The sequence below is a fragment of the Caretta caretta genome, chromosome 10, assembly GCF_965140235.1.
Source record: "Caretta caretta isolate rCarCar2 chromosome 10, rCarCar1.hap1, whole genome shotgun sequence".
Classification (NCBI taxonomy): Eukaryota; Metazoa; Chordata; order Testudines; family Cheloniidae; genus Caretta; species Caretta caretta.
Genome location: NC_134215.1, coordinates 492,207 through 517,483, shown reverse-complemented (window position 1 = coordinate 517,483; position 25,277 = coordinate 492,207). Strand labels below are relative to the sequence as shown.

Below are 25,277 nucleotides of genomic sequence, written 5' to 3'. Positions count from 1 at the left end.
CTCAGAGAAACTTGCCATTGGTTATTGAGACTAGCTTTAAAACAAGGCACAGTGAACTCTGCTTTATGTACCAGAACTGTTGCTGCTTGGTGAACAAACCACACACTCTAAACTATCAAGAAACAGAGGAGGCATGAAAATTGAAGTTTAATTTGTGCTGGTAAGGAGACAAGCTATTGCTGTGCTTTGTATTTTGCTGGCTAGTGCAAAGAGAAATGATTGAACTAAGATGTTAACCAATAATAAATAATACTAGGTGTTCAGCTTTATAGTGTTTCTTGTACTATAAATCTGTAATGATCCAGATCATCTCTGCAATTTTGTTCCACTGGCTCCCAGAGCACAAAGCTGTACTTTGTAGCACACTGTTGCCAACAGAAGGTCAATAGAGAGTGCAAACTGCCCAGTGAGGAAGAGTTTATGCTTATGCTACACCCAGGGTTGGGGCTACGCTGGAAGGAGACCTCACCCCTAACAGCACATTTCTAGAGAAAACCAGCTGAGGAAAATTAAGGCAGATTAATGAATGACTAGCTACAGCTAGCCGTGAGCTGGATTCCGTATAGATACCCATCTGCAGAACATGGTGTGTAATTGCTTTGTGTTATTATTGCACTATGCTTTTCACCAGTGAAAAAAGGCTTTTCACAGCCTCCAGGGTTTAGGGCTGGCAGATTTACTGTAGGCAGCTGTCACATGCATCAAGTTCTGGGAAAATGTCCCTTTGAGGTTAACGAGAGGAACAGACTAATCATTTTGGAGGGTTTGTTACTCTGTGGATATGAGAAATCTCTATTACTTTTCCCTTTCTCCTCCCCCTCTGCACATTCTCACCCTTTATGCGTGTGTGCATATTATTTATATATTTCTGCTTGTCAACTGATTGTGACATGTATTTTCCTGAATGAGGGAAATGCCAAGAGTGAGTTGGCCCAAGCCCTTAATTATAGCTGAATGCCAGCTCTGCTGTGCCTACGGATCAATGTCCCTCTCCCTTCTGCTGCTGTTCAGCACTGAGATGCCTGTTGCTGGTGCATCTTGAAGAAGCTTAGAGAGGATCAGAAGGTTCTGCGCAGGGAGGAGAGACCCATTTACAGCTGGGTGTTAAAGGAATCAGAGCGTTCAATGAACTGGTGAGTCCGTCCCCCCCGCCTGCTCTCACTGGATTTCACTCATGGTGCGAGTACAGACTATAGCCCTGAGAATAGCGTAGCGACTCCAGTGGCCTCACTTTGCAGATGCACTCCCCCAAGTTAGAGAGGAACACAATGGCCCGTGTGCGGCAATTATAAAGGGGAGAAATAACACTGATATTAAAGAGTCCGAGCATGGCCACACTGCCCGCAGAAGGAGCCTCCCAGCAGGCTGGCAGACTGGGGCTACTATGGCTCACCCTAGTGCTCTAAAAACAGCTGCATAGATCGTGCTTTGAAGTGTGGCTGGGGCAGGATCTCAGGCCTTGAAGCCCACCCTGCTCCAGTGAGTACAGTGGGGGGGGCTGAGAGCCGTTGATAACCCTGGATAGAATGGAATCTACTTCAAGCCAGGGGGTACGGCAGCCCCTCCAGCACCCTTCATTCCAGCATCTCTGCCCCGCTCTCTTGGCTACAGAGCCCAGGCTCCAGCCCAAGCCACAACTTCAAAGCGCCGTCTACACTGCTCTTTTTAGAGCGCTAGAGCGAGCCCTCCTAACCTGAGTCTGTTGACCGAGGCTGGGAGGTGCCTTCCGCAGGCTGTGCAAACATACCTTCAGTGCCCTAGCTGGGAATAGAACCCAGGAGTCCTGGCTCCCAGTACTCTCCCCTAAACAGATATTTGATATTGCCAGTCTGCGAGTCCCTAGACTCCGCACACAATATCCCTGTGTGCAGCAAAGGGGCCTTTAGCACTTCTAAGATCCTCACCCAAACATTGCAAAGTATCATCATCCTTCTGCTCTTTAGCAATGTCCAGTGCCTGGCAGGAAGCCTGCGGCTCTAATCAACACAGCCTTGTCTTCCTCAGGGTGTGATTTCTCCCCTCACCCCTGATAACGGGCAAATCCCATGGGGCTTTCTTGCCAGTCACCCAGAGGTTGGTGCCATTGCAGAAGTGACCTTTGCCATACTGAAAATCAGCTGAGCTGCCTTGTCACGCAGTGGCCATGTGTCCCAGCTGCCCTGTCCCACAGCCATGCTCTGCCCTTATCGTTCAGCGCTCTTGCACAGAGCTGGATGTCACAGTGGTGTTTGTGCTTCCACCCACTGCTCACTGCCCAGTTGTGGTGCTGATGCATTTTGACTGGCTGTCTTTGGTTTCTGATTGGCTGCTGCTTGCCTCTTGTTTTCCTGCTGCTCTGGGTGAAACTGCCAGTGCCACTAAGAGCACGTCCCTGGGTGGAATGCAGTGACGGGAGTGCTGGAAGCTTAGCATTTCATCAGGAAGCCTGTGATTTTTAGATGCCCCTGTCCTTGCTGACTCACGTTGCTGGACAGTTGCAGGGGGTTATGTTGCCTTCACGCTTCCTCACTAGGGCCCCTCTTGATGGGTCCTCTGAGATTCCCAGAGGAGCTGGCTGGCGTGGAAGGGTGTGAGTAACTCCCATGCTGCCTGGGTCTGCCGAACGGGCAGGGAAGCTTATCAGACCAGGAGCCTTCCCATGGGATGGCCAGGACGTCTCCCCGGCGGTCAGGCTGAAAATGCCACCAACATAACCTGCCATGGTAGCTTGGCAAGTCCTCCTGCTGGGACTGAGCAGCCCCCACAAAAGTAGAACATGAGTGAGGCAGGAAAACCTCTGCTGGGCTTCAGTTTGTGTTCTGGGTGCCAGCCTGGCCCAGAGACCACTGTAGAGACCAGCAGCAAGGTCTCAGTGCTGAGTTCACAATGAACTGAGAGGTCAGCACTACTTGGTGATGTAGTAAGACCTACAGGGTTACCCTGCAGAGAACTTGGCAGCACACAGCCCACTACACACCAATCCCTCTTCAGGCTTGACCACTTCGTAACAGACAGACTGGCCGAATCCAGTCAGGCATGAAGACAGCAGCTCTCGCAGGAACATTTGTGGGACGGAAAAGACTTTCAGACTCTGGGCCTAAGATACCAGGGAAGTAGAAAGCTAACCCAGGAGGGGCCAAATTCACCACTGGGATAAGCAGGCACTAATCCACTGACCTCCATTATGATGGCCATAACTCTGTAGCCAGACGTCTTCTCAGGAAATAAGGAGAAAGTTGCGATTTGCCTTCCTCTCAAACAGGGAGTCTTGGGAAATAGCTAAGAAGCCAAGAGGCCACCCAGGCAAGCAGTGGCTCTTGTAAGGCACTTTGGGCTTAAAGTTTGTGGGGATGGATACTGCAGGTTTAAAGGCCAGAAGGGCCCACTGTGATAATCTAGTCTGACCTAGGGTGACATATTGGGACAGAGCGTGGGGTGTGTAATTGGATCCTATACAAGACAAAGCTCCAAATATTGGGACATCTGGTCATCCTAGTCGGACGGCCTGCATAGCACAGAACACAGACCCTCCCCCACATCCCTCATCCAGCCCATAACTTCTGTTTGAGAGATAGAGGCTTGTTTACCAAGACGTCCAGTCTTGATTGACAAACTTAGAAGGCTGGAGAATCTCCCTCAGCCCTAGGTGAGCTGTTCCAGTGGCTAATTCCCCTCACCATAAAAAATCTGCACCTCATGCGCTCCCCAACTCTGCCAGCCTCTGGAAGCACCAACATGGCCAGGCCTTCACAGGCCCCGCTCTCTGGGCAGGTTAGTAATAGGCACACACCAGTCCCTGAGCATGCCGAGCATCTTTGCCACTGGACACCCAGAATTCACAGATCTGCTACTCCCAAGGAATAGCACATGCCAACTTACCAGTTACACTGCAGGCTCACCGCTCCACTCAGTGCACAGCATTTAGCTGGGGTTACAGAGAAAAACAAGACATTTATTTAACAAAGAACAAAGATTGAGAAGAAGCAAATAGAATTAAGGGAAACAAATGGTGACACATAAAATCATAACACTCTTTCTAACGCTTAAACTTAACTAACAAGACATTCCGCTGTCTCATAAAGGTTAGCTTGCCCCATGTTTCTTTCCCAGCATCAAACAACCTAACCAGCTGTGATCTTCTGTTGATAAGACAAGCTTATCTGCTTGGAAGTGTAACTGGGTGTATCCTGCACTAATCCCTCCCCTATCCCCCAGCTATAGGTCCAAAGATCCATTGTCTTCACTCACAAAAAGGATGTCCTCCTGCTGCTTTATTTCTTCTAATATAAATTCCCTGCCTGGAAGATTTCACAATCCCTTGTTAGCAATCAGCTCAGACTGTAACTGGGTGGCCAGTGTGACCTGTACAATACCCAGTTTACAAGTAGCTTTTCCCTGAAAGAATCTTGTTGAGCACCTTTTGGTGACCAGCCTCCAGTCACAGACCTGAAGAACATAACTTGCAGTCTATATACATAACTCCTTCCATATTATCCATACATACAGTTCACAATGATGATGAGGACCAGGCTTTCAGTAGAGACCTTGCATGACACTCTTTGGTGAACTAGTATTTAGATACCAGACCCACAGGATCCCCTCAACCCTATGCACCCCACTGCCAGTTGACACCAAGCGATCCCTGGGTCACAGCCTTCTCTGGGACGAGCTAAATAGATTGATCTTTGTCTCTCGCTGCAAGGCAGGTTTTCCAGGACATACATTCTTGTAACTTTTTCTGAACCTTTTCCAATGTTTTAACAATCTTTTTGCAATGTGGACACCAGAACTGGACACAGTATTCCACTAATGCCATATGCAGGGGTTATAACACATCCCTACTTTGGCTCAATATTCCCCACATTACCCATCCAAGGTTTACATTAGTTGTCTTAGCTACAGCATTGCATTGTGAGTTCAAGGTCAGTTGGTTACTTGCCTTTACCACAAGTCCATTTCTGAGTCTCTGCCTTCCAGAACAGAGGCCCCGCCACCCCAGGTGTGACCTACATTCTTGATTTCTAGATGTGTGACCTTATTATAGCTAAATGCAAAACTCATGGTTTTTAAGTGAGCCCCACGTACCCTGTGATATCTGATATAGCTAATACATTATAGAACTGACTTGAGAAGTTTTCTGACAGTAACCTAGAAATGGGTCTCTTTTAATTATTCTGATCTGTGTTTGCCAGTTGGTGTATGTGTTCAGGTATGCACATGTATGTGCCAGAGTGTGTGTGCATTCGTGCAGCTTTCTGTATTTCATATTTAGTCAATCTTACAGCATTTATCACAGACAGTCAGCACCCTGATTAGAATGATAAGGAAGAGATACTTAATCCTACTTAGCCGCCCTCGGCTGATGTCAGTTAATTATGAATTTCCTCTCGTCAGCCCCAGCTCATAAGATCTGCAGCAATATATAGGGTGGTAGCGAGACATCCTCTCCCTGCCCAGGGGATGAAGCCTGATTCGCTTCTTAGAGCCTGCCTGTTGTTTTATTTTCAGTGTTTCATTAAAGATACGGGAAGCTGCAGGCAGGCAAAGGTGTAGGAAAGCGAGATTATTAGGTACACTGGCAGGTGCTGAGCTCTCTTCAGCTGTTTGCTTGATGACGGGTCCTTTAATAGCTATTTGAATTTTTTAATTAATTGGGTTTGGCTGAGTTTGCACCTTATGCTCCCTTTCTCCAACACTCTGGTTACTGCACACCTTCTGGTCTTCAGACTGGTTCTCTGCCCCCTTAGAGCAGCACATGGGCCATACTAGACAGTGGGCTTGTTTCCAAAGACAGGGTGACACCCACCCCATGAGAGTTGGAGGCATCTCACAGGACACCACTAACTGCTGACTTCAGACCTGTAACCACAGATCAGGCCAATACCAACTGAGCTGAAGGACAAGGTCTCGCAAACATTAGCTCAGACCGATGAGATGAATAGGGGGTTCAGATGGCTAAGAGAAGAGACAAGTAGGAAAGAGGCATTAAAGATGCCAAAGGAGGGTTCAGGTGAGTATGTTCGCAGCAACAGAGGCTGGGGTGGTTACAGGCAGAAATGAGAAGAGGGAGAGGGAAGACAGTTGTTAGGCACTCGAGAGAAGAAGAGCCACCATTAAAGACAGACCAGTACCTACAATGTGCGTGGTTCTTTACAGGTATCACTGTACATGGAGAGAAGTCCAGGAAGGAGGGGGGAGGAAGGAATTAAAAGCATCATAGAAATTAGAGCTGGAGAAGATGTTGTAGGCCATGTAATTCCTGCAGTGCAGCCTGTGCCCTCAATTCCTTTGGCTGCAGCATGTTAGCTGCAGGGAGGAGAGCAGTTCCGGGGCTATGCTGTGCCCTTCAGCGGCAGGGGTTGGGCCAGTCTGAGCTTCAGCATGGAAAGATGATTGGCACACTCTGCATGTTGCCATAGAGACACCCAAAGCCCTTTCTACTCCTAACATACTTTGTATTCCAGACACATTTACAATGGGAAAGGACGTCTGGCGAGCATGCCTCCAACTCTGCTTTATTGCCATTGTGGTCTCCAGAAGAAGGGAAGGAAGAGGTAAGGGGGAGAGGAGATTGGGGGCATTCATGCTGTTTCTCTCTCTCTCTCTCTCTCTCTCTCTCCTCCCCCGCCCCCCCACCCCACTTCAGGAACTGAACAAGTCAGAGGGCAATATGGGGCCCAGGGATCAGGGATTTGTTATTATTTCCCATCCCCAATAATATGCTGGGCAGCTAAGAGAGCAGGTAAACTGCACACATGCGCCCTGCCCCCAAGCGTTTACGGTCTCATTTCATACAATAAAGGGCCAACTAAACAGTGTGGTGGGGGAGGCTAGATCTGGCCCAGTAATAAGTGGCAAGGCTAGTGCACAGCATCGCTGATGTATCGGGTTTGGGGCCCAAAGGGAGGCTGTTGGCATTAAATAACAAATGGAGTTAATTTCTGAAAATCTCGGATCTCCTTCCTCAGCAGAATTTCCTGGCAACCTGAGCTGCTTGAATAACTACCTCTACCGAATAGACTGTACATGGGAGACAGACGGAAGAGTGGGGGATGGACCCTTTCACGTGCATTTCACAAAGTAAGTTCAATGCCTACTCACCGTCTGCCACGCTGAGGCCCTGGGTCAGGCAGGAGGGCAAGCAGAGTAACAGGGCAGGAAGGGCTCTCTGGATTCCTTGGCCCTGAACTCTCCCCAACAGCCAAATCCTAGTGGTGTCCTCCACCTCCTCGCTTGTTGGCTTGGCTTTCACCTGCTGTCCTTTTCAGGGCAGACACGTAAGGCACTTGCTGGAGCCCAGGACTGCATTTTTTTGCATTTACACACAGGGAAGACCCCAATTCTATGAGCCCTATGCAGAGTGACTCCTCCGTGTGGTGACTGGCAGTGCCACAAATAACTAAGGCTGAACTCTTAAATTAACTAAACCCATTACTCTCTCCAGCATAAGACAAACTTTCAGCCCCTTGGTTATTCTAGCGCCGTCACGCTGGATGAGAATTACAGCTGCACACTGACTGCCAGAGATGAGCTGCACAGCCAGCATCACTGCACAATTAACACGGCGGAGAGGTTCACACAGCAGGACAATTACAGCATCTTGCTACAAGGTGGTTTCTCTGGGAGGAATCGCACATACGTTGCTTTCCCGGAATATGAACCCAGTCTGAACAGTGAGTACCACCCATTGCAGCTATGGGACGGGGGCCAGCTGATCCCTTTTGGAATGAGAGTGTTTGGCCTGTGAAGTTCATTGAAGAGCGAGACTTCAGTGGCAGCAAGTGAGACTGATGGGGATGCAGAACCCCCACCCTTGGGCAGCATGGCCTGTACATGTTATATATGGGGGCAGACCATCATGCCCCTCAGGACTCTCTCTGGGTCTCATTCTTCCACATGCACCCCAGCCCATCCTTAGGGGTCATTCTGCCACCATCCTCCCTTGCTTTGCTATCTGCCTTGGGCAACATCCATCAAGCCATCACTGCAGTTTGAGCCCTGGGGGCTCCCCCTGCTGACAGCTGCACTGTTTGCTGGGATAGAGGAAGGACTGGGGAGCCTTGGGAAATGTGAACAATGGGCCTGATTCTCAGCCCCACTAAGACCACTTCACAATGCACAGTGTCCCAGAGGGGTCTGAAAGCTCCCTAAAGGGGATAAAGAGGATTTTCCCAGTTGGAAGGAAACCCATTTTGCAGCAGCCCCTCTGGTCTCTGTCCCCAGCACAGAGCACGTCCGTGCGTGTTCATGGTAGGGAGGGCTAGAGCATAATCTGCTTTGTGATCCCTCACTGGCATAGCAGTCCCTCAGGGACTGTTCTAGTTGGTGTTACATTACAGAAGCCCTGTGGCTGCTTTAACTTGCACTGGGGGCTTATTTGTTCTCCTGCTGACCCCAGGATCATGGGATGGGTAGAACCACATTTATGTCCCCTAGCTGTGAGCAGCCTAGGACTGTGCTTGGTGTTCTGCAGGTCTCTCAAAGCCAAGCGTTTGGAATAATTCCTCTCTCTGTTTCCAGTTAAGTGTGATCCCCCCTTCAACCTGCAGAGCAACATCAGTGCCAGTAAGTGCCAGCTCTGGTGGAGTGTGCCATGGAGTCTAGAGAATATTCTTCAGTATGAATTGGAGTATAAGGAACACAATACATCCTGGGAGGTAACTATACCTGCTCTCAGCCTGGATGAGCCATACACAGATGCCTGCTACTACAGTTCAGAGCAACTGCACTTGTGTTCCCCCTCCGTGGTCCACCAAGGATACCCAGTCTAGGCTGCCAGCTCCTTAGCCATCACCTCTCTTGGGCAGAGACCTGTGTCTCACTCCCTACTGACCAGGGGTTTTCCAGTGAGTCTGCATTGTTCCCTGCTAGCACTGTGATACTCCCAGTAAGCCATTCTGCCTAAACAAACCAGCATCTACACTTTGCTTTTTCTCCAGAAGCTATGAACAGCTGTAATTGCCCACAGCCCTTACAAAGCAAGCACGTTTATTCTTCAGGTAAAAACATTACAGAGAAAACATATTAAAACGATCAAAGAACTTATATGCATGCTAAAATGCTTACCAGAGATCACCGCCCTCCACCCCCAACTCAAGAAGGCTTCTGGTAAGGGCCATCAAGGGATTTTTCTGTGTTTACAAGGTCACAACAGCTTTAGCACAGAACTAGCCTCCCCATGAATGGGTCTGTCCTTCATTTATGCAGCTTGGGCCACTGATCCTGAAACTTCAGGAACAGGTGATCACCCTTCTTAGGGTGCAGCCAGAGGCGAGAAATTTGCATTCAGCTCCTCCTAGAGATTCCCAAGGCAAACCATTTTACACTGTCTGTCCCCAAAGTCCATTCTTGTCTGGCAGGTTCAGTAAAGTCAGTGGCATGTCCCCCCTCCGGCTCCTCCACAGAGGTGTGGCCAGGTGGGTCTGCATGTTGCCCTGTCCGCAGGCACTGCCCCTGCAGCGCCCATTGGCTGTGGTTCCCAGCCAATGGGAGCTACGGGGGTGGTGCTTGGGGCCGGGACAACGTGTGGAGCCCCCTGACTGCCCCTAAGCGTAGGAGCCGGAGGGAGGACATGCCACTGCTTCCGGGAGCCACAGCACACGCAGAGCAGGGCAAGCCCCCAACCCTGCTCGAGGGCCAGATTAAAATGTCTGAAGGGCTGGATGCAGCCTCCCGGGCCATAGTTTGCCCACCCCTGGATTAGCACCTAAGAATGTAGAGTCAGGATTGGGGAGCTGTCAAATTGTTCAGAGTACCAGCCCTTTATTGTGTGTTGCTAATAAGAGTTATTTCTTAATAATTTTCAGCAGGCACAGCACAAACAGCTGTTCAACTCAGTGACAAAGGTAGAAATCGAGGCTATGGAGTTTGAAGCAGGCATCATTTATACTGCGAGAGTTCGCTGCAAAACTTCCCAAGCAGAGGAAGGTTATAAAAGTCAGTGGAGTGAGTGGAGCCAGACAACTGAATTTCAAAGAGCAGCCCCCCCAGGTGCAAAGAACATTGTTTTGTTCCATTTTGTTTCATATGAGCCCTAACGTCACTTTATAAAACAGAGAGAGAAAGAGACACGCTGGGAAATGGAGGGGCTGTCAGCAGCAGGTTCATGGATCAAGAACAATGTCTTCCAGCCTTTTAAAGTCAAGTCACTTTCTTTCAAGGTTTTAATAGCTTCTGCTTGGTTCATTTGCATTGCTTGTTTGTTTAAGAATTTGGATAGAATTCCACTCTTTATATGAAAAAGCGGCAAAGAGTCCCGTGGCACCTTATAGACTAACAGCCGTATTGAAATATGAGCTTTTGTGGGTGAATACCCCCTTCGGATATCCGACGAAGTGGGTATTCACCCACAAAAGCTCATGTTTCAATACGGCTGTTAGTCTATAAGGTGCCACAGGACTTTCTGCCGCTTTTACAGATCCAGACTAACACGGCGACCCCTCTGATACTCTTTATATGGTCATTTGTGAGTTGATTCTGTTAATGGAATAATTCTTTTTATAGGTTTTTCACAGGTCCCCAAAAAGTTCTTTCACAGAAGCATGATACAGATTTTGTTCATTCCTCTATGTCTTGGTGTCATACTCTACATAATTTTGAACTTCAAGCTTTCCTTAAGGTACATTATTGTCCTTGGCACAAGCCCTGGCTGCCTTTTCTAGTTTAATGTAGTTTCTAGTTTTAAAGTTTAATGAGTGTGTATATCATGTGTCCACACATCAGGGCTGCTTCTTGCCTCTGCACCAGAGTCAGGTCTTTGAATGTCATGGGCTCAGAGGAACGTGCTCTGCAAACATTCCCGAACATGCTGTCTCCACGTGCTTGCAATAGTTAGCGAACCAATACTCAGAGTAGAGGGCGTAGGGTGCACTTCTGGGATCCTAAACTCAATCAAGGAGCATAGCTGAGACTATGCAGAGTATTTACGGCTAAAAGAATTTTTTTAAACTTTGTGCCAATTTGCCTAGATGTAAAATAAGGGTGACTGGTATGGAGCATTGGCTATTGATGATCAATCTGCCATCTACATTTAGATCTACCCTGGCTGGACTCCTGCCAACGGGCACTACTCTAGCCAGTGTGTGAAGTGCCCTTGTGACTTAGTTTCTGTGTTTCTTAAGTTCTGAGCAGAGCAAAGGACCAGGAGGTAAAAAGGGAAAAAATGGCTCAAACCTCTAGCTGTCATGGCCCAACACATGGGAGCTCTGAGATGGAGCTCTATGTAGGGACGGGGGATCTACCTGGGCAATGTCCAGAGTTGCATGAAGGTGCTGGAATGCAGTGCTGAATCTGGCCTGGGTTAGTAGCCATGGGGAATGGTGTGAGGACCCAAGCACTAGAACTTAGGGGTAAAGAACCTGGGGCAGCTGCTATTCCCACAGTGCCACCAGAAGGCCCTGTAGAGGCACAGCAAGGGAGCACTGTGGAGAGCAGGTGCCACAGGAAGTATCACCCATGAGACCTAGAGAGACAGTTCTCTGCTGCCCTCTGATTGGCCAAGTGCACCTACTTAACCCCAGGGTTTTTCCCAGGAATTTGTCTGGGCAGCCACACAGACTTTGGCTTGCTGCAATGCCAGACTTTGCCTCATCTTCTGGTCTCTGAGTCCAGTCTGACTCTGATCTTGATTGCCGCCCTCGATTCTAACCCGGTACTGCCTCTGACCTTTGACCCCTGCCTGACTCTGGTCCCGACTCTTTTTTACGGGGCCTGCCCTTGATACCTGGCCTTGCCCTTGGCAGCCGGTATCAAGTGGAGTGCCCCAAGGGTTGGTCCTGGGGCTGGTTTTGTTCAATAGCTCCATAAATGATCTGGAGGATGGTGTGGATTGCACCCTCAGCAAGTCTGCAGATGACACTAAACTGGGAGGAGTGGTAGATACGCTGGAGGGCAGGGATAGGATACAGAGGGCCCTAGACAAATTGGAGGATTGGGCCAAAAGAAATCTGATGAGGTTCAACAAGGATAAGTGCAGAGTCCTGCACTTAGGACGGAAGAATCCCATGCACCGCTACAGACTAGGGACCGAATGGCTCAGCAGCAGTTCTGCAGAAAAGGACCTAGGGGTTATAGTGGACGAGAAGCTGGCTATGAGTCAACAGTGTGCCCTTCTTGCCAAGAAGGCCAATGGTATTTTGGGATACCTATTGGACACTGGTGAGGCCTCATCTGGAGTACTGTGTCCCATTTTGGGCCCCACACTACAGGAAGGATGTGGAAAAATTGGAAAGAGTCCAGCGGAGGGCAACAAAAATGATTAGGGGACTGGAACACGTGACTTATGAGGAGAGGCTGAGGGAACTGGGGATTGTTTAGTCTGCAGAAGAGAAGAATGAGGGGGGATTTGATAGCTGCTTTCAACTACCTGAAAGGGGGTTCCAAAGAGGATGGCTCTAGACTGTTCTCAGTGGTAGCAGATGACAGAACAAGGAGTAATGGTCTCAAGTTGCAGTGGGGGAGGTTTAGGTTGGATATTAGGAAAAACTTTTTCACTAGGAGGGTGGTGAAACACTGGAATGCGTTACCTAGGGAGGTGGTAAAATCTCCTTCCTTAGAAGTTTTTAAGGTCAGGCTTGACAAAGCCCTGGCTGGGATGATTTAATTGGGGATCGGTCCTGCTTTGAGCAGGGGGTTGGACTAGATGACCTCCTGAGGTCCCTTCCAACCCTGATATTCTATGATTCTATGATAATTCCTCCAACTCCGGCCTGATGACTCCCATCCTGGGTGGGCAGACCTCAGCACAGCTGTGACCACTAGTAAGACCTCCTAAACCCCAGTCTTTAAAAAAAGGCTTTTCAGATGGCACAAGGAATAGTGCAGGATTATGCACTCTAAGACTAGTACTTCTGTAAGATGCTTCATTCCTGGAAAGGTTCTGAGGTGATTTAGATCAAACAGTTGCTGTAAAATGCCCTGCCAGATGAATTCATACGAAGAGGAACAGTTCAGAGAATTCTCTAATACTGTTACCCTGCAACATATATTAAGACTCAGAAACCTCAAAGGGGTCTGCATTGAGGACTTGCAAACATACATTTTATCCATCTGGACTACAGTTGTCTCCAGATAGACTGCACTGTTGATATTAAATGCACACACATAGCTGTGTAGCCATGCACAGACAGATGGCAGGAGCCATATGAAATGGGCCTTTCCTGGAGTCTTTCCAGAAGAAAGTTAAGTGTTTTGGTTTAATCTTTCGCAGTGTGCTGCGGGTTGCGATAGAAGGTGGAACATTTATCTAGATTTGATAGCAGTATCATCTTTTTCCACAGGGCAAAGAACATCTTCTGCCTGAACGTTCCCACCCCGGCTGCTTTCTTCCAGCCTCTCTACACCTTGCACAATGGGAATTTTAAGGTAACAGCAAATTCTCCTTCTTCTTCATGATCCTTCCCCTCAATGTGGGAAGGTGGCTTGTGGGTTCTCATCACTGCTTCCACTAACAGGCCTCACCAGGCCCATTCCGACACAGGGCTTTAATCTGCCTGGAAGTTCCTCATTCTCCACTCAAACACCTGCCTCCATATTCCTCCTGCTCCATCACCAACCTCCTCTCCACCTAGGAACGAAGCCCTCCCATCCTGAGCATCTTCCAGTCACTGCCTCCCTTCCTTTATACCACCACCATCGGACTTGCCCAATCCCCACTGGACCTTCCACAACTGCTGCTATCAGGCTCTTCCTTGCCTAGCCAAAGAACTGTAGGAGAATCAGTCAGACCAGACTATCCGGGGACACCCCACCCACACTGTCCTGTTAAATCCAGCTGCTCCTACCCCATGCACTGAGGGGGCGTCAGCAGGGAGGGTCACTGCCCCTTTATGGTCAGAAGTACAGGATCCTTTTCCTTCTACCTGAAATCAGTTCCCCTGGGCTAGGGTGACCAGAAGTCCCGATTTTTATAGGGATGGTCCCGATTTTGGGGTCTTTTTCTTATCTAGGTTCCTATTACCCCCCCACCCACGTCCCGATTTTTCACACTTGCTGTCTGGTCACTCTACCCAGGGCCAGTATCAGCCTTGTCTCCTTCCTCCATTCTCTCTCCATCCCTGCCTGTGCTTGGGGTTGGCTGGTTTTGAGTGAGCCTTGTTGCTACCCCATAGGATGTCAAGTCCCTTGTCCCCCTACATTGAGGCCCTCTGGGTAAATTAGCACTTACTCTGACTGCTGAAAGTTGCAATAGGCTCCAGTGCCTGGCAAATGCAAAATCAAAGCCTGGGAGCATTTCCCGCCTCAGTAGTGCAGTTGCCTTTTTCCTTATCCCCTGCCTGCTTCCCTTTCTACATACCAACTGGAGATGCTGTCCCCCAGGGAGCCAAGATAGCAGAGGCTGCTCAGGGTCTGGCTCAGGAATGAAAGCTTGGAGGTCATCAAAACTTCCATCAGAGAAAGCAAGGGCCTTATTCTCCACTCCATTACTTGAGGTTCACTCAGTGGAGTTGCACTGATGTAGAACTGATCTAGCCCCTGGTCTGCACTGCCAAAGCCTATGGAAAGCAATAGTTCAAGAATTCCTTTGCAAATTCTGCCTCTCCCCACTAAACAGTATTTACTGTTCCTTGCTTCAGGACTGGATTGGACCTAATGAGACATGTGGCCAGCTCAGAAGAGATGACGCTAACAACCCAGGCAAAGTGACTATGGATGGAGTTCCTGGTCTAAGTGCTCATGATGTCATTTCCCAGCTCTCCTTCAAGTCACTGGCAAAGACCAAAATCATTCCTCAGGAGGACCCTTGTGGCCCTGCCTCCAGGCCCGACCAGCAGTACCTCCAGAGCAGGTATGTGAGTGTGGAAGAGGTGGAAGCCAGGCTGCCATCATTGTTCCTACAAAACCACGCCGATGACGCAGGTGCCCTGGACTTCTCTGAAAGAAGCGACACCAACCTTGGCAGCCCAGACATGAGTGGGACCCATCCCCCATATTTACGGGACAGTCAGGGTGACTTCTTTATGCCACAGGAGTCTCTGGAGCTGGAAAGTTTGTCCTTCTGTAGTAATGACTATTGCACCCTGTGCGGCAGTTACTGCGCAGGTGGTCCAATTCCTGCTGAACTGCTGCAGCTCACCGAGGAGGACGGTCAGGTCAAGCATTAGATTGATGGGAATGACAGACTCTCACTGAAAGCTGCTGCAGATACAAGTCACCAGGTCTGCCACATCCACCCGCAGGCCCATCTGAACCCCTTGTGCAGTTACAGGCTCCATTAAACTTTGGGCCAGATCTGGAAATCCTTTCTTAAAAGCAAGTTATGTCCAGTCCCTGCACAGTTGGCCCAAAGAGGGCAGGCACAAGAAGCCCCCTTCCCTTGCTGCCCCCCTCAGCGCAGGGGGTGAGCACAATCACGGTTTCTGTGACCAGGTGAGCCAGGTCTGTGCCAACCTAGCAACATGCTAGGCTCCCCAAGAGAGGCCGTACCATGTCTTTCCCCCACACCAGCCATGGAGCTGACTGGTAGCAGAACTCCTCATGCACCCTCTGGAGGGATGTGGCAGAAGGCACACCCTCCCTTTGTGCCTCCCTGGGGCAGAGCTGCGCTGCAGTGCCCCCAGAGCACCTCCCTAACCGCCGCTCTTACTAATCAACCACCCAGTGGCTTCATATTCTGTACCCCAGACAGAGCTCCTGCTGTGCTGAGATCAGGGTGAAGTCAGACACAAACAGCAAACCCTGCACCAGGCTTACACACATTTCAAATATGGTGTCGCTCTTAGAACCACGTATGATGCTTGGTGAAAAATAATGCTCTTCCAGCGATGGACACTAGTGAGATGCTGCATTTTCTGCTCCTTTTAAACTGCACCTGAGTTCACAAGCATGCCTATAATGTCTTTATATACTGTGTTTTGCTGTTTACGAGCCTGGTAACTTTCTAGCTTACATTAAACCCAGTGCCTTGCTTATGACTTGAAAAGATTTATTTCAAAACACACTATGAGTCACAGGGCTGATTCACCATCTGGGGTGGGTGGAATCGCACCCCAAACAATGGGGCTCAGGCTTTTCTTAGGTAATCCCATTATCCAGGCACTGCTGCTAAACAAGGATTCTGTTTTGGGAGACCTTCATTTTGTAGGGAAAAGTAGTCCTGGAATCCAGACTCCACAGCCCATTTACTCCTCGGTGCCTTTTCTGAGACAGCCACTGATGGTGCCAACTGGGGCCTGTTTTTTAATGCTCTAATCAGGAAGCTTTTCTAAACCCTGTCTCAGATTAGGAGATTAATATGGGCCTCCTGCTGTCAATTAGATTTTTTTAATCTTAATTTTAAATAGCACAAGGGGGCCCAGGTATGCCTTTTACAGCTCACAGCTGTTCATCGTCCAAGGAGAGGGTGGGAATTTGATGCAGTCCTAACACTCTTTATCATTTCTCCAAACTCAGAATTGGTAGGTAAGGTCCCATGGGAAGAAAAGCTAAGGGGTAAAAGAGATCAGGAGCATTGGCAATATTAAAGACAAAACAGCAAACTACCCCAATGTGAAGGAAGGATAGGAATAGTAAGAGGCCAATATGGCTTCATGAGGAGCACTTTAATGAACTGAAAATCAAAAGGAAATCCCACAGAAGTGAAAACTTGGACAAATTGCTAAGGAAGAGGACAAAAGAACAGCACAAGCACATGGGAACAAAATCAGAAAGGCAAAGGCACAAATGAGTTACATCTAGCAAGGGACATAAAAGGTAATAAGAAGAGGTTCTTTAAACTCATTAGGAGCAAGAGAAACTAGGAGGTGTATCTATAAGGTGTATCTATTGGGGTTCCATAGGGGTCAGTCCTGAGTCTGGTACTATTCACTATTTTAATTAATGATTTAGATAATGGAGTGGAGAATCATACAATCATGGGACTTGAAGGGACCTCGAGAGATCATCTAGTCCAGTCCATGCTCTTACATCGTTTGAGATGCTTGGTTGTGCCATAGGTCTGGTTGCTAGACCATAATCATGGAAAAAAGAGGAAGCAACAGTAATACCCAGCCAACTTGAGGAAAGATTTTATTTGATGCTTTGTGGTGGGCAGTGGCATTCGACCAGGTTCTTTCCTTATTTATCAATGGTTTGATCGTCCCCTTCCTCAGAATATAGCCAAGGTACTTCATCTCTATGGAACTGAGCCAGCAGTTGGTCATGAGCCCCACAGCCCTAAGGGACTGGAGTATCACTTGGACACCTTTGAGGTGGGGTAGACCGCTCCATCATTGAGGCATGCAGCAGCATATGCTCAGTGGGGCAGAAGTGTCTGAAATGTCACAGGAGTGCCATGGAGCCTAAATGGAAGGGTCTGGAAGTGGTACAGACCCAAGGGCATGGCACATGCAGTTAACTCCTTGGACTCAGATGCTAAGGGGTTCTAACCCTAACCCCGGTCACTTGCCCACCAATCAAACCTCATGGGCCACCTCTCTGACTCCTATGAACATCTCAGAAGGCCCTTGCCACTTTGTCAGCAGTTTGCTATCTGCAGAGGAGAGCAGCCAAAGAGTCCTATCCGAGGAGAACGGGATAGGGTTCTCCTGGACACTTCTATTCTACTGTTGTTCCTGGGTGTTCTGTGCTGCTCACAGGTTCTCCCTGACAAAGACCCCTACCAAATCCAGTCTCTCTCTCTCTCTCTTATTCATCTTGAGACCATACTGGATCACTTTCTGGCTAGTGATGCCTTGTTCCTGCCAAGACGCCTGTAAAAGATCCAGTATCCCCTAGGGTTGTTGAACATCCAGCAATTCATAGGGTGAAAAGCCGGTGGAGGATTGTGGAACCTCCCAGATTGCAAACAACAAATACAGGTGCATTTTGTCCCAATTCCAGGCTTCCCTAGTTACAAATTTTCACAACAGCTGCCTTAATGTGTTGTGAAACCACGCTACTAGATCATCTGTTTGTGGGCATTGGACAAGAGAGTTTTCAGGAGAGCCGAACTCTCTCGTATTAACTGGGATGTGAAGGCTGTGCCCTAACCCGTCAGGAGAACTTGTGGAAAGCCCACTCCAGCAAATACTTCCATTCACTTGGTTATTGTCTGTGATGTTGCTGAGTGCAGGGGCTACAGCTTCGGGTACTGAGTGGCATAATCTTCAATCATCAGAATAAATAGTTACCTGCTTGAGCTCGGTTCCCGGGGCCCTACGAGGTCTTCCCCAACCCTACCAAAAGGGGTGCTCACCAAAGAAAGAGGGCCTAAGGAGGTCCTGTGGTCCAGCTGGGGGGTCATCAGTGGGCATTTCAGACAGGATTCACAATAATCTTTAATGTCAGGATAAACTGTGGGCTAAAAGAACTGGGCCATTATCCTCTCTTGGATTTACTCCACTCCCAAGTGACCAGACCATGACACATCATGGGCAAATTTTAACACTTGGTTTTAATACAACTTGGGGTCCAAGAGTTGGGTTTGGGAGGCTCTGGTTTGTTTATCCTGGACCACTCACACCCAGAAATCCCTTTTTCACTCAAAATGGGGGTAGTGAGTGTTCTGGGCAGGATTAACCAGCACTTCATTTCCACTAGCCATATAGTGGCCTGAAAACTGGTCCCCTCTCTGTCTTGTGATGAAGTTCAGACCCTGTGTAAGAGTAGTGGGTTGCCCCAAGGGGGAGGCTGTTCATATGGCCATTCCTCAGGAGGCTCCAAACTACACTGCACTCTGTGTACCTTTCCCAGTCTCTTTTCACAGACCCTTTGGGCCTTGAGTGCCTCCCTTCAGACCCAACACTGTTCCTGGCATGACTTTGCTTTGGGGCCAACCAGCTCAGAGTTGGAAGAGGGGAAAACTTCTTTCGGCCTAACTTTTCCTTGGGTCTCTAAATTGAGTGCCAACCTCGCCTTCCTGGCCACCCTCAGAAAGCTGGTTACAAGTCCCCAGCCCTGGTTCAATACAACTGGGTAAGTAGGTGTCAGGTCACAGCAATTGACATTTCACCCTATCAACACCCCCACTGTTAATCTGACTTTAGCCAGAGGGTAGGACAGATTGTCCCCATGAATACATGCTACATATATCCATTTGGTCCCTTTTAGAGCTTGGGAGCAATCGATTGCTCTTGTATGAATGTCTACCTTGAACCTGAGTCAATCAGGTCCAGCACCTCAGTCCCTGCCATTGTAACCGGGACTACTTAGGCCTTCAGCCCAAGGTTTCTAAGCAACAGTTGTGGGCATAATTGCATTGTATATTGGGGCAATCTTTGTACCATTTGCCTTCCTTCCCCCAAATAAAACCAATTAGGGACCTCCCTTTCTTCTCAGCTGGGACTCTGTCAGCTGGCCCACAGCCAGGTGCAGGTTCCAATCCAGGGAGTACCATGAGTTCACCCTATGGCCCAATTCAGCCCTTCCCAAGGGGTCTCTTGGAGCTTGGGCCCCCTTCCCTGTTGGAGCTGAGCCATGCACATTCGAGTTCCCCAGTTTGCCTGGAGGCTCACACTCTATTTCAGCCTCCAGGAAATTCACTATGAGGTGTACTGCCTCCTCCAGGTGAGACACTTGGTGGCAGCAGACCCTCTCCTTGGACCTCACTGGGAGAATTTGGTAAAATCGTTCTGACGTCACAAATTGCACAATTTCCAGTGGAGAACAAGTCTCTGGTTTCAGCCAGTGAGAACAAAAATTTAAAAGTCATGGGGGCTACAGCCCTTGGCCAGGACTCTAGAGTAAATGGTTCACATTGGAATAACCGGCAACAGCCCTCTTCACTAAGTCCCAGGTGGTCTAGTACTGTGGTTTTGAGTGTCCCATAGTCCTTTGCCTCCTCTACTCCAGGGCATGATACTTAGCCTGGGCCTCTCCTGGCAGATAGGGGCCACTAAGATCACACCCTTCGACCTGAAGCCACTGGTATACCCCAGCCACTTGCTCTAAAGTCTCTAGGAAGGCCTCAAGAGCATCTTCTGGCCCCATTTTTGAGAAGACTTCTCCATCACCCACAGTGAACTGCAGCACCCCCACCTACCTGAGGGCTCCGATTCTCTGAGGTTAATAGATGAAGTATAAACTGCTGCCATTCCTCCTGCCGAGTTTGTTGGAACTGTTGTTGTAACTAGAGTTGCTGCTGGGTCAGAATCTGCTCTTGCGCTGGTCACCTCTCATCGCTGCTCTAGAAGCTGTTGTTCTCCCATCCATTTCAACACAGCTTCAGGAGCCATGCTTTTTCTAGGCAGTGGTAAACTCTGCTCGCGTTCTCCACCTGGTATAATTTGGTGGGGCTGTCGACTGGCTTGGTAACAAAACAGTCAGCCACACCCAGCTCTGGTTTAGCCTTCAACACAGGCTCTTTTATTCCTCTATCACACAAAGGCAAGAAATATTGACAAGTAACAAAAACGATCGTCGTAACCTGGACTGATACTGCAGGGTACTCTACCAGCAGTGGCTCAAGGGTCACAGCCCTCCCTTAGCCTCAGGGGGACCATAGGATCTACCTGCCCTGTTGCAGCCTTTCACTACTGCTGCTCAGAAAAGTGTTTGTTTGCCTCTCCTACCTCTCTGCTTATACACACTGAGTCCTTCCTTATATTCTGCAGCTGAGAATCAGAGCCACTCATTAGCTGCTGCTTATCTGTGTTAGCTGGTTCTCAACACATACCTGCTGGGCTTCTCCTGGCCTTAGGCCCTTGAAGGGGTAGACAGCAACAGAATTTCTACATCATCTGCCTCTTTGGAGCAAAGGAGGAGTTGAAGCTGACCCCCAGTTTACAGGACTGCGTGGCAGACAGGTTGGTGATGTTGTCAGCAGTGACACAGAATGGGATGAGCATAATGGAATCCAGAGTAAAGGCACACACACACACAAGTTCCTCTGAAAAAGAAAAATGCCAGGAACAAAGACAGGCCACTAATGCATTTGCACAAGGGCCTGGCTCAGGGATCTGAGGGGAAACAAGAGGCTAAACCCAGAATGGAAAACTGCTGTGGTTCTTTTACAAATTAGCCTGAAAGTGGCATTAACAGTGTTGTCTGCCACAAAGTGCTGAAATACCAGGGCAGCCAGCGGGACTATCAGCACAGAAGGTCTATTTTTTAAAATATGTGTGAATAATTCTTGTGATTTGCAGTGATATCCAGCATCAAATGCTGAGATTCTGGGAAACAAAATGGAAAATATTCTTGCTCAGACATGGGCACAAGCACACACACACACGCATGTGCGTGCATGCACACTCCACAGACCTGAAGAAAAATCCCAGAAGATTTTACCAACATTCCCATATATTTTTGTCCCTCATCTCAGCCCAGTATAATCCCCCAAATCTCTACTAATGATGTCACTTCAGTTAAAGCTCTTTGGCAATAGAATCAAGCTGACTTTTAACAGGTGCTATTGTGAAATAGGTTTCAGAGTGGTAGCCGTGTTAGTCTGTATCAGCAGAAAGAACAAGGAGGACTTGTGGCACCTTAGAGACTAACAAATTTATTTGAGCATAAACTTTCGTGGGCTAAAGCGCACTTCATCAGATGCATGCAGTGGAAAATACCGTAGCTATATATATATATATATATATATATATATACAGAGAACATGAAAAAATGGGGGTTGCCATACCAACTGTTAACGAGACCAATCAGCAGGAGAAAAAAAACTTTTGTAGTGATAATCACTTGACATCTGATTTGTGATTGCTGGTGAGTATTTGCTTTACTCACCAGCAAACACACAACAAAAACACTAACCCAGGAACCTATCCTGGCAACAAAGCCCATTGCCAACTGTGTCCATATATCTATTCAGGGGACACCATCATAGGACCTAATCACATCAGCCACACTGTCAGAGGCTCGTTCACCTGCACATCTACCAATATGATATATGCCATCATGTGCCAGCAATGCCCCTCTGCCATGTACATTGGCAAAAACAGACAGTCTCTATGCAAAAGAATAAATGGACACAAATCAGACGTCAAGAATTATAACATTCAAAAACCAGTGGGAGAACACTTCAACCTCCCTGGACATTCAATTACAGACCTAAAAGTTGCAATTATTCAACAAAAAAATCTTCAAAAACAGACTCCAACGAGAAACAGCAGAACTGGAATTAATCTGCAAACTAGACACCATTAAATTAGGCTTGAATAGAGACTGGGAGTGCATGGGTCATTACACAAAGTAAAACTATTTCTCCATGCTAATTTTCCCTCTACTGTTACTGACACCTTCTTGTCAACTGTTTGAAATGGGCCACCCTGATTATCACTACGAAAGTTTTTTTTCTTCTGCTAATAATAGCCCACCTTAATCGATTGGTCTTGTTAAGAGTTGGTATGGCAACCCCCATTTTTTCATGTTCTCTGTGTATATGTATATATATATTATATTATACATATATCTTCCGACTGTATTTTCCACAGTATGCATCCAATGAAGTGGGCTTTAGCCCATGAAAGCTTATGCTCAAATAAATGTGTTCGTCTCTAAGGTGCCACAAGCACGCCTCGTTCTTTCATTGTGAAATCGCGCTCTCTCCAGTACTGTGCAGCCGCAAGAAAAGCTGCCTTCCTATCTCTACCAAATAATGTGCTGTTTAGTCATCTGTTTGTTCATTTCAGGAGCGAGTGATCAGAAGATGAGTCTCTGCACAGTTTTCTGCAATGTAACTGATGTGACACAAATGCAAACTAATTTTAAAAGAAATAAAAACCTGTTCCTTACATTGGGACAGAGGGATTTAACCCAGACTATATCCTCTGAGTTAGAGGTTGGATTCTCTTTACAACATGGCTTCTATCTATTATCTATTAATTCAAAGCACAGTTTGTTTCAAGTGTCAGATGTTGGTGCACGACTAGAACACAGAGCTGGAGCTGCAGAGCACATGGGTCGTTGCTTGGCAAACTCCACCTCAAAGCGGCAGAAGCCCAGCCTGCAATAACAACTGTTTCGGTTTCCCTGTTGTTGCTATTAGCTGGTGGCTGAGGGCACAACCCATTCAGGCAGTGCTACCGGCTAACAAAAGTACCAGTTGTTTCATGGTTTAGTAAGGACGCAGGATGACAGTCATTCTGGAAACAAAAAAGGTTTAATTTTTGGTGAAACTGTTGAGTGTAAAAGTGAAAGACAGAGAATGCTGGTTCCAGTCAGACAAGTGGGTAAGCGCTGGACAAGCTCCTCCTATGCAGCTCTGTCAGTGAGCCTCAGTTCCAACATCCATCTCCCCTGCCACTCATGTTCCAAGGTCTCTACAGTTCTGCCCTGGCAACTAAATAATCCTGGCCTGCAGAAGCTCTTTTCTCCACCTCTCACTATTCCAACTTTGCTCAGCTCTGCAGCTTTTGCAAGGTACCTCAGACTTGGCCTGCAGTACCCTATGCTGTTCTTGCTCTAGGCCTCCACGTTGCTCACTTCCCTCCCACTCAACCCCATGTACCCCCTTCCAGGCAGTAAAATCACCAGAGGTTAAAAATAGCCAATCTAATCTTCAGTAATTAAATCTAATCTAAAGATCTGTTCCTGCCAGGGTTTCTAGAGCATTTCTGAAGAGATAAGCACTAATCAAATACAGAGATCTCAGCTATCAATTTTGAAAGTGCAAACCATGATATCTGATGCTATGCAGATTCCCATTCTAGCAGCAGTTAACAAATGATCTCCTCCCAGTAGCAAAGAGGGTGAATGCAGACTTTTTTAACAATAGGGCAGCCAGGGTTAAAGTTGCAACACCAGCCCCCAGCATTTTGAATTGTTTTCTCTTTGGTGGTCACACCCAGGATAACGGCATTAATCGGGAAAATTCCCAAGGCCCCCAGTCTCAAAGCTGCAGAAAGATAATTCTAGGGCAGGGGTGGGCAAACTATGGCCCGCGGGCTGGATCCAGCCCCTCGGGGCTTTGGACCCGGCCTGCGGGATTGCCACCCCCGTGGTGCCACTCCACTCCGGGAAGTGGCCACACCATGTCCCTGCAGCCCCCGGGGGTAAGGATGGGGCGCAGCTCATGCCTGTGGGTACTGCCCCCAAAAGCTCCCATTGGCCAGGAACGGGTTACCGTAGCCAATGGGAGCTTCGGGGGAGGTACCCACAGGCGAGGGAAACATGCGGAGCCCTCTGCGCCCCCCCCTCCCCGATCCCCAGGGGCCGTGCAGGGATGTGGTGCCAGCCGCTTCCCGGAGTGGTGCCACATGGGGCCAGGGCAGGCAGGCAGGGAGCCTGCCCTGGCCCCGGTGCGTGCCGCTGCCACCCTGGAGCCGCTCTAGGTAAGCCTGCACCCCAACTCCCTGCCCTGAGCCCCCTGCCACATCTCGCATCCCTCCTGCACCCCAACCCCCTGCCCTGAGCCCCCTGCCACATCTCGCATCCCTCCTGCACCCCAACCCCCTGCCCTGAGCCCCCTGCCACATCTCGCATCCCTCCTGCACCCCAACCCCCTGCCCTGAGCCCCCTGCCACATCTCGCATCCCTCCTGCACCCCAACCCCCTGCCCTGAGCCCCCTGCCACATCTCGCATCCCTCCTGCACCCCAACTCCCTGCCCTGAGCCCCCTGCCACATCTCGCATCCCTCCTGCACCCCAACCCCCTGCCCTGAGCCCCCTGCCACATCTCGCATCCCTCCTGCACCCCAACCCCCTGCCCTGAGCCCCCTGCCACATCTCGCATCCCTCCTGCACCCCAACCCCCTGCCCTGAGCCCCCTCCTGCACCCCGCACCCCAACTCCCTGCCACATCCTGCACCCCTCCTGCATGCTAACCCCCTGACCTGAGCACCCTTCTGCACTCCACACCCCAACCCCCTTCCGTGAGCCCCCTCATACACCTCCACACCCCTCCTCTGCCCCAGTCCCTTGCCCTGAGCCCCTTCCTGCACTCCGCACCCCCTCCCACACACCCCATTCCGCAACCCAACCTCTTGCCGCGGCCCTGCAGGCAATTTCCCCACCCAGATGTGGCCCTCGGCCCAAAAAGTTTGCCCACCCCTGTTCTAGGGTCTCCAACTTTAGCTGTTCCCTGTAGATTCCGCCTCAGGGTGCTCAGGGGAGATGATCACACAGGGATAAGTCCCAAGGCAGATTCCTCATGAGGAACCCAAAGGTGGAGCATACACAGACAATTCCTGGAGACTAGGGCACTTTAAAATCTTGCTCTGGACTCCCCACCATGACTCTAGGGCTGTGGCACACAGTTTTAATGCCTTTATACTGCTTCAGTGCGCCCCAATGAATTATGGAAAGATAAAGTAGGGAGAGACAGGCTGACTATCGACACATACCAGAGTTCACATGGGAGCGAGGGGGTGAATCAGCTGCTCTGTCACCACCTCCTCCCACTCATTGGCTTTCTGGAACTACCTACCACACTCTGA

The 25,277-nt window shown here is 49.0% G+C and overlaps 1 protein-coding gene across 3 annotated transcripts; it reads left to right on the top strand.

The window, feature by feature from the left end:
• LOC125643574 (interleukin-9 receptor) lies at positions 1 to 15,890 on the top strand. 3 transcript variants are annotated; one of them, XM_048866424.2, is made up of 9 exons: positions 1 to 160; positions 6,444 to 6,533; positions 6,948 to 7,059; positions 7,459 to 7,652; positions 8,500 to 8,636; positions 9,786 to 9,969; positions 10,483 to 10,597; positions 13,257 to 13,341; positions 14,553 to 15,890. In XM_048866424.2, the coding sequence occupies exons 2-9, from the start codon at positions 6,455 to 6,457 to the stop codon at positions 15,078 to 15,080; spliced, it is 1,434 nt and encodes a 477-aa protein (XP_048722381.2). In that variant the 5' UTR covers positions 1 to 160; positions 6,444 to 6,454; the 3' UTR covers positions 15,081 to 15,890. The 3 variants fall into 3 exon arrangements, with proteins under 3 accessions (XP_048722381.2, XP_048722382.2, XP_048722380.2); XM_048866425.2 differs by lacking the exon at positions 1 to 160 and adding an exon at positions 986 to 1,133 and having other exon boundaries at positions 6,951 to 7,059; XM_048866423.2 differs by lacking the exon at positions 1 to 160 and adding an exon at positions 986 to 1,133.
• The last annotated feature ends 9,387 nt before the right edge of the window (positions 15,891 to 25,277 follow it).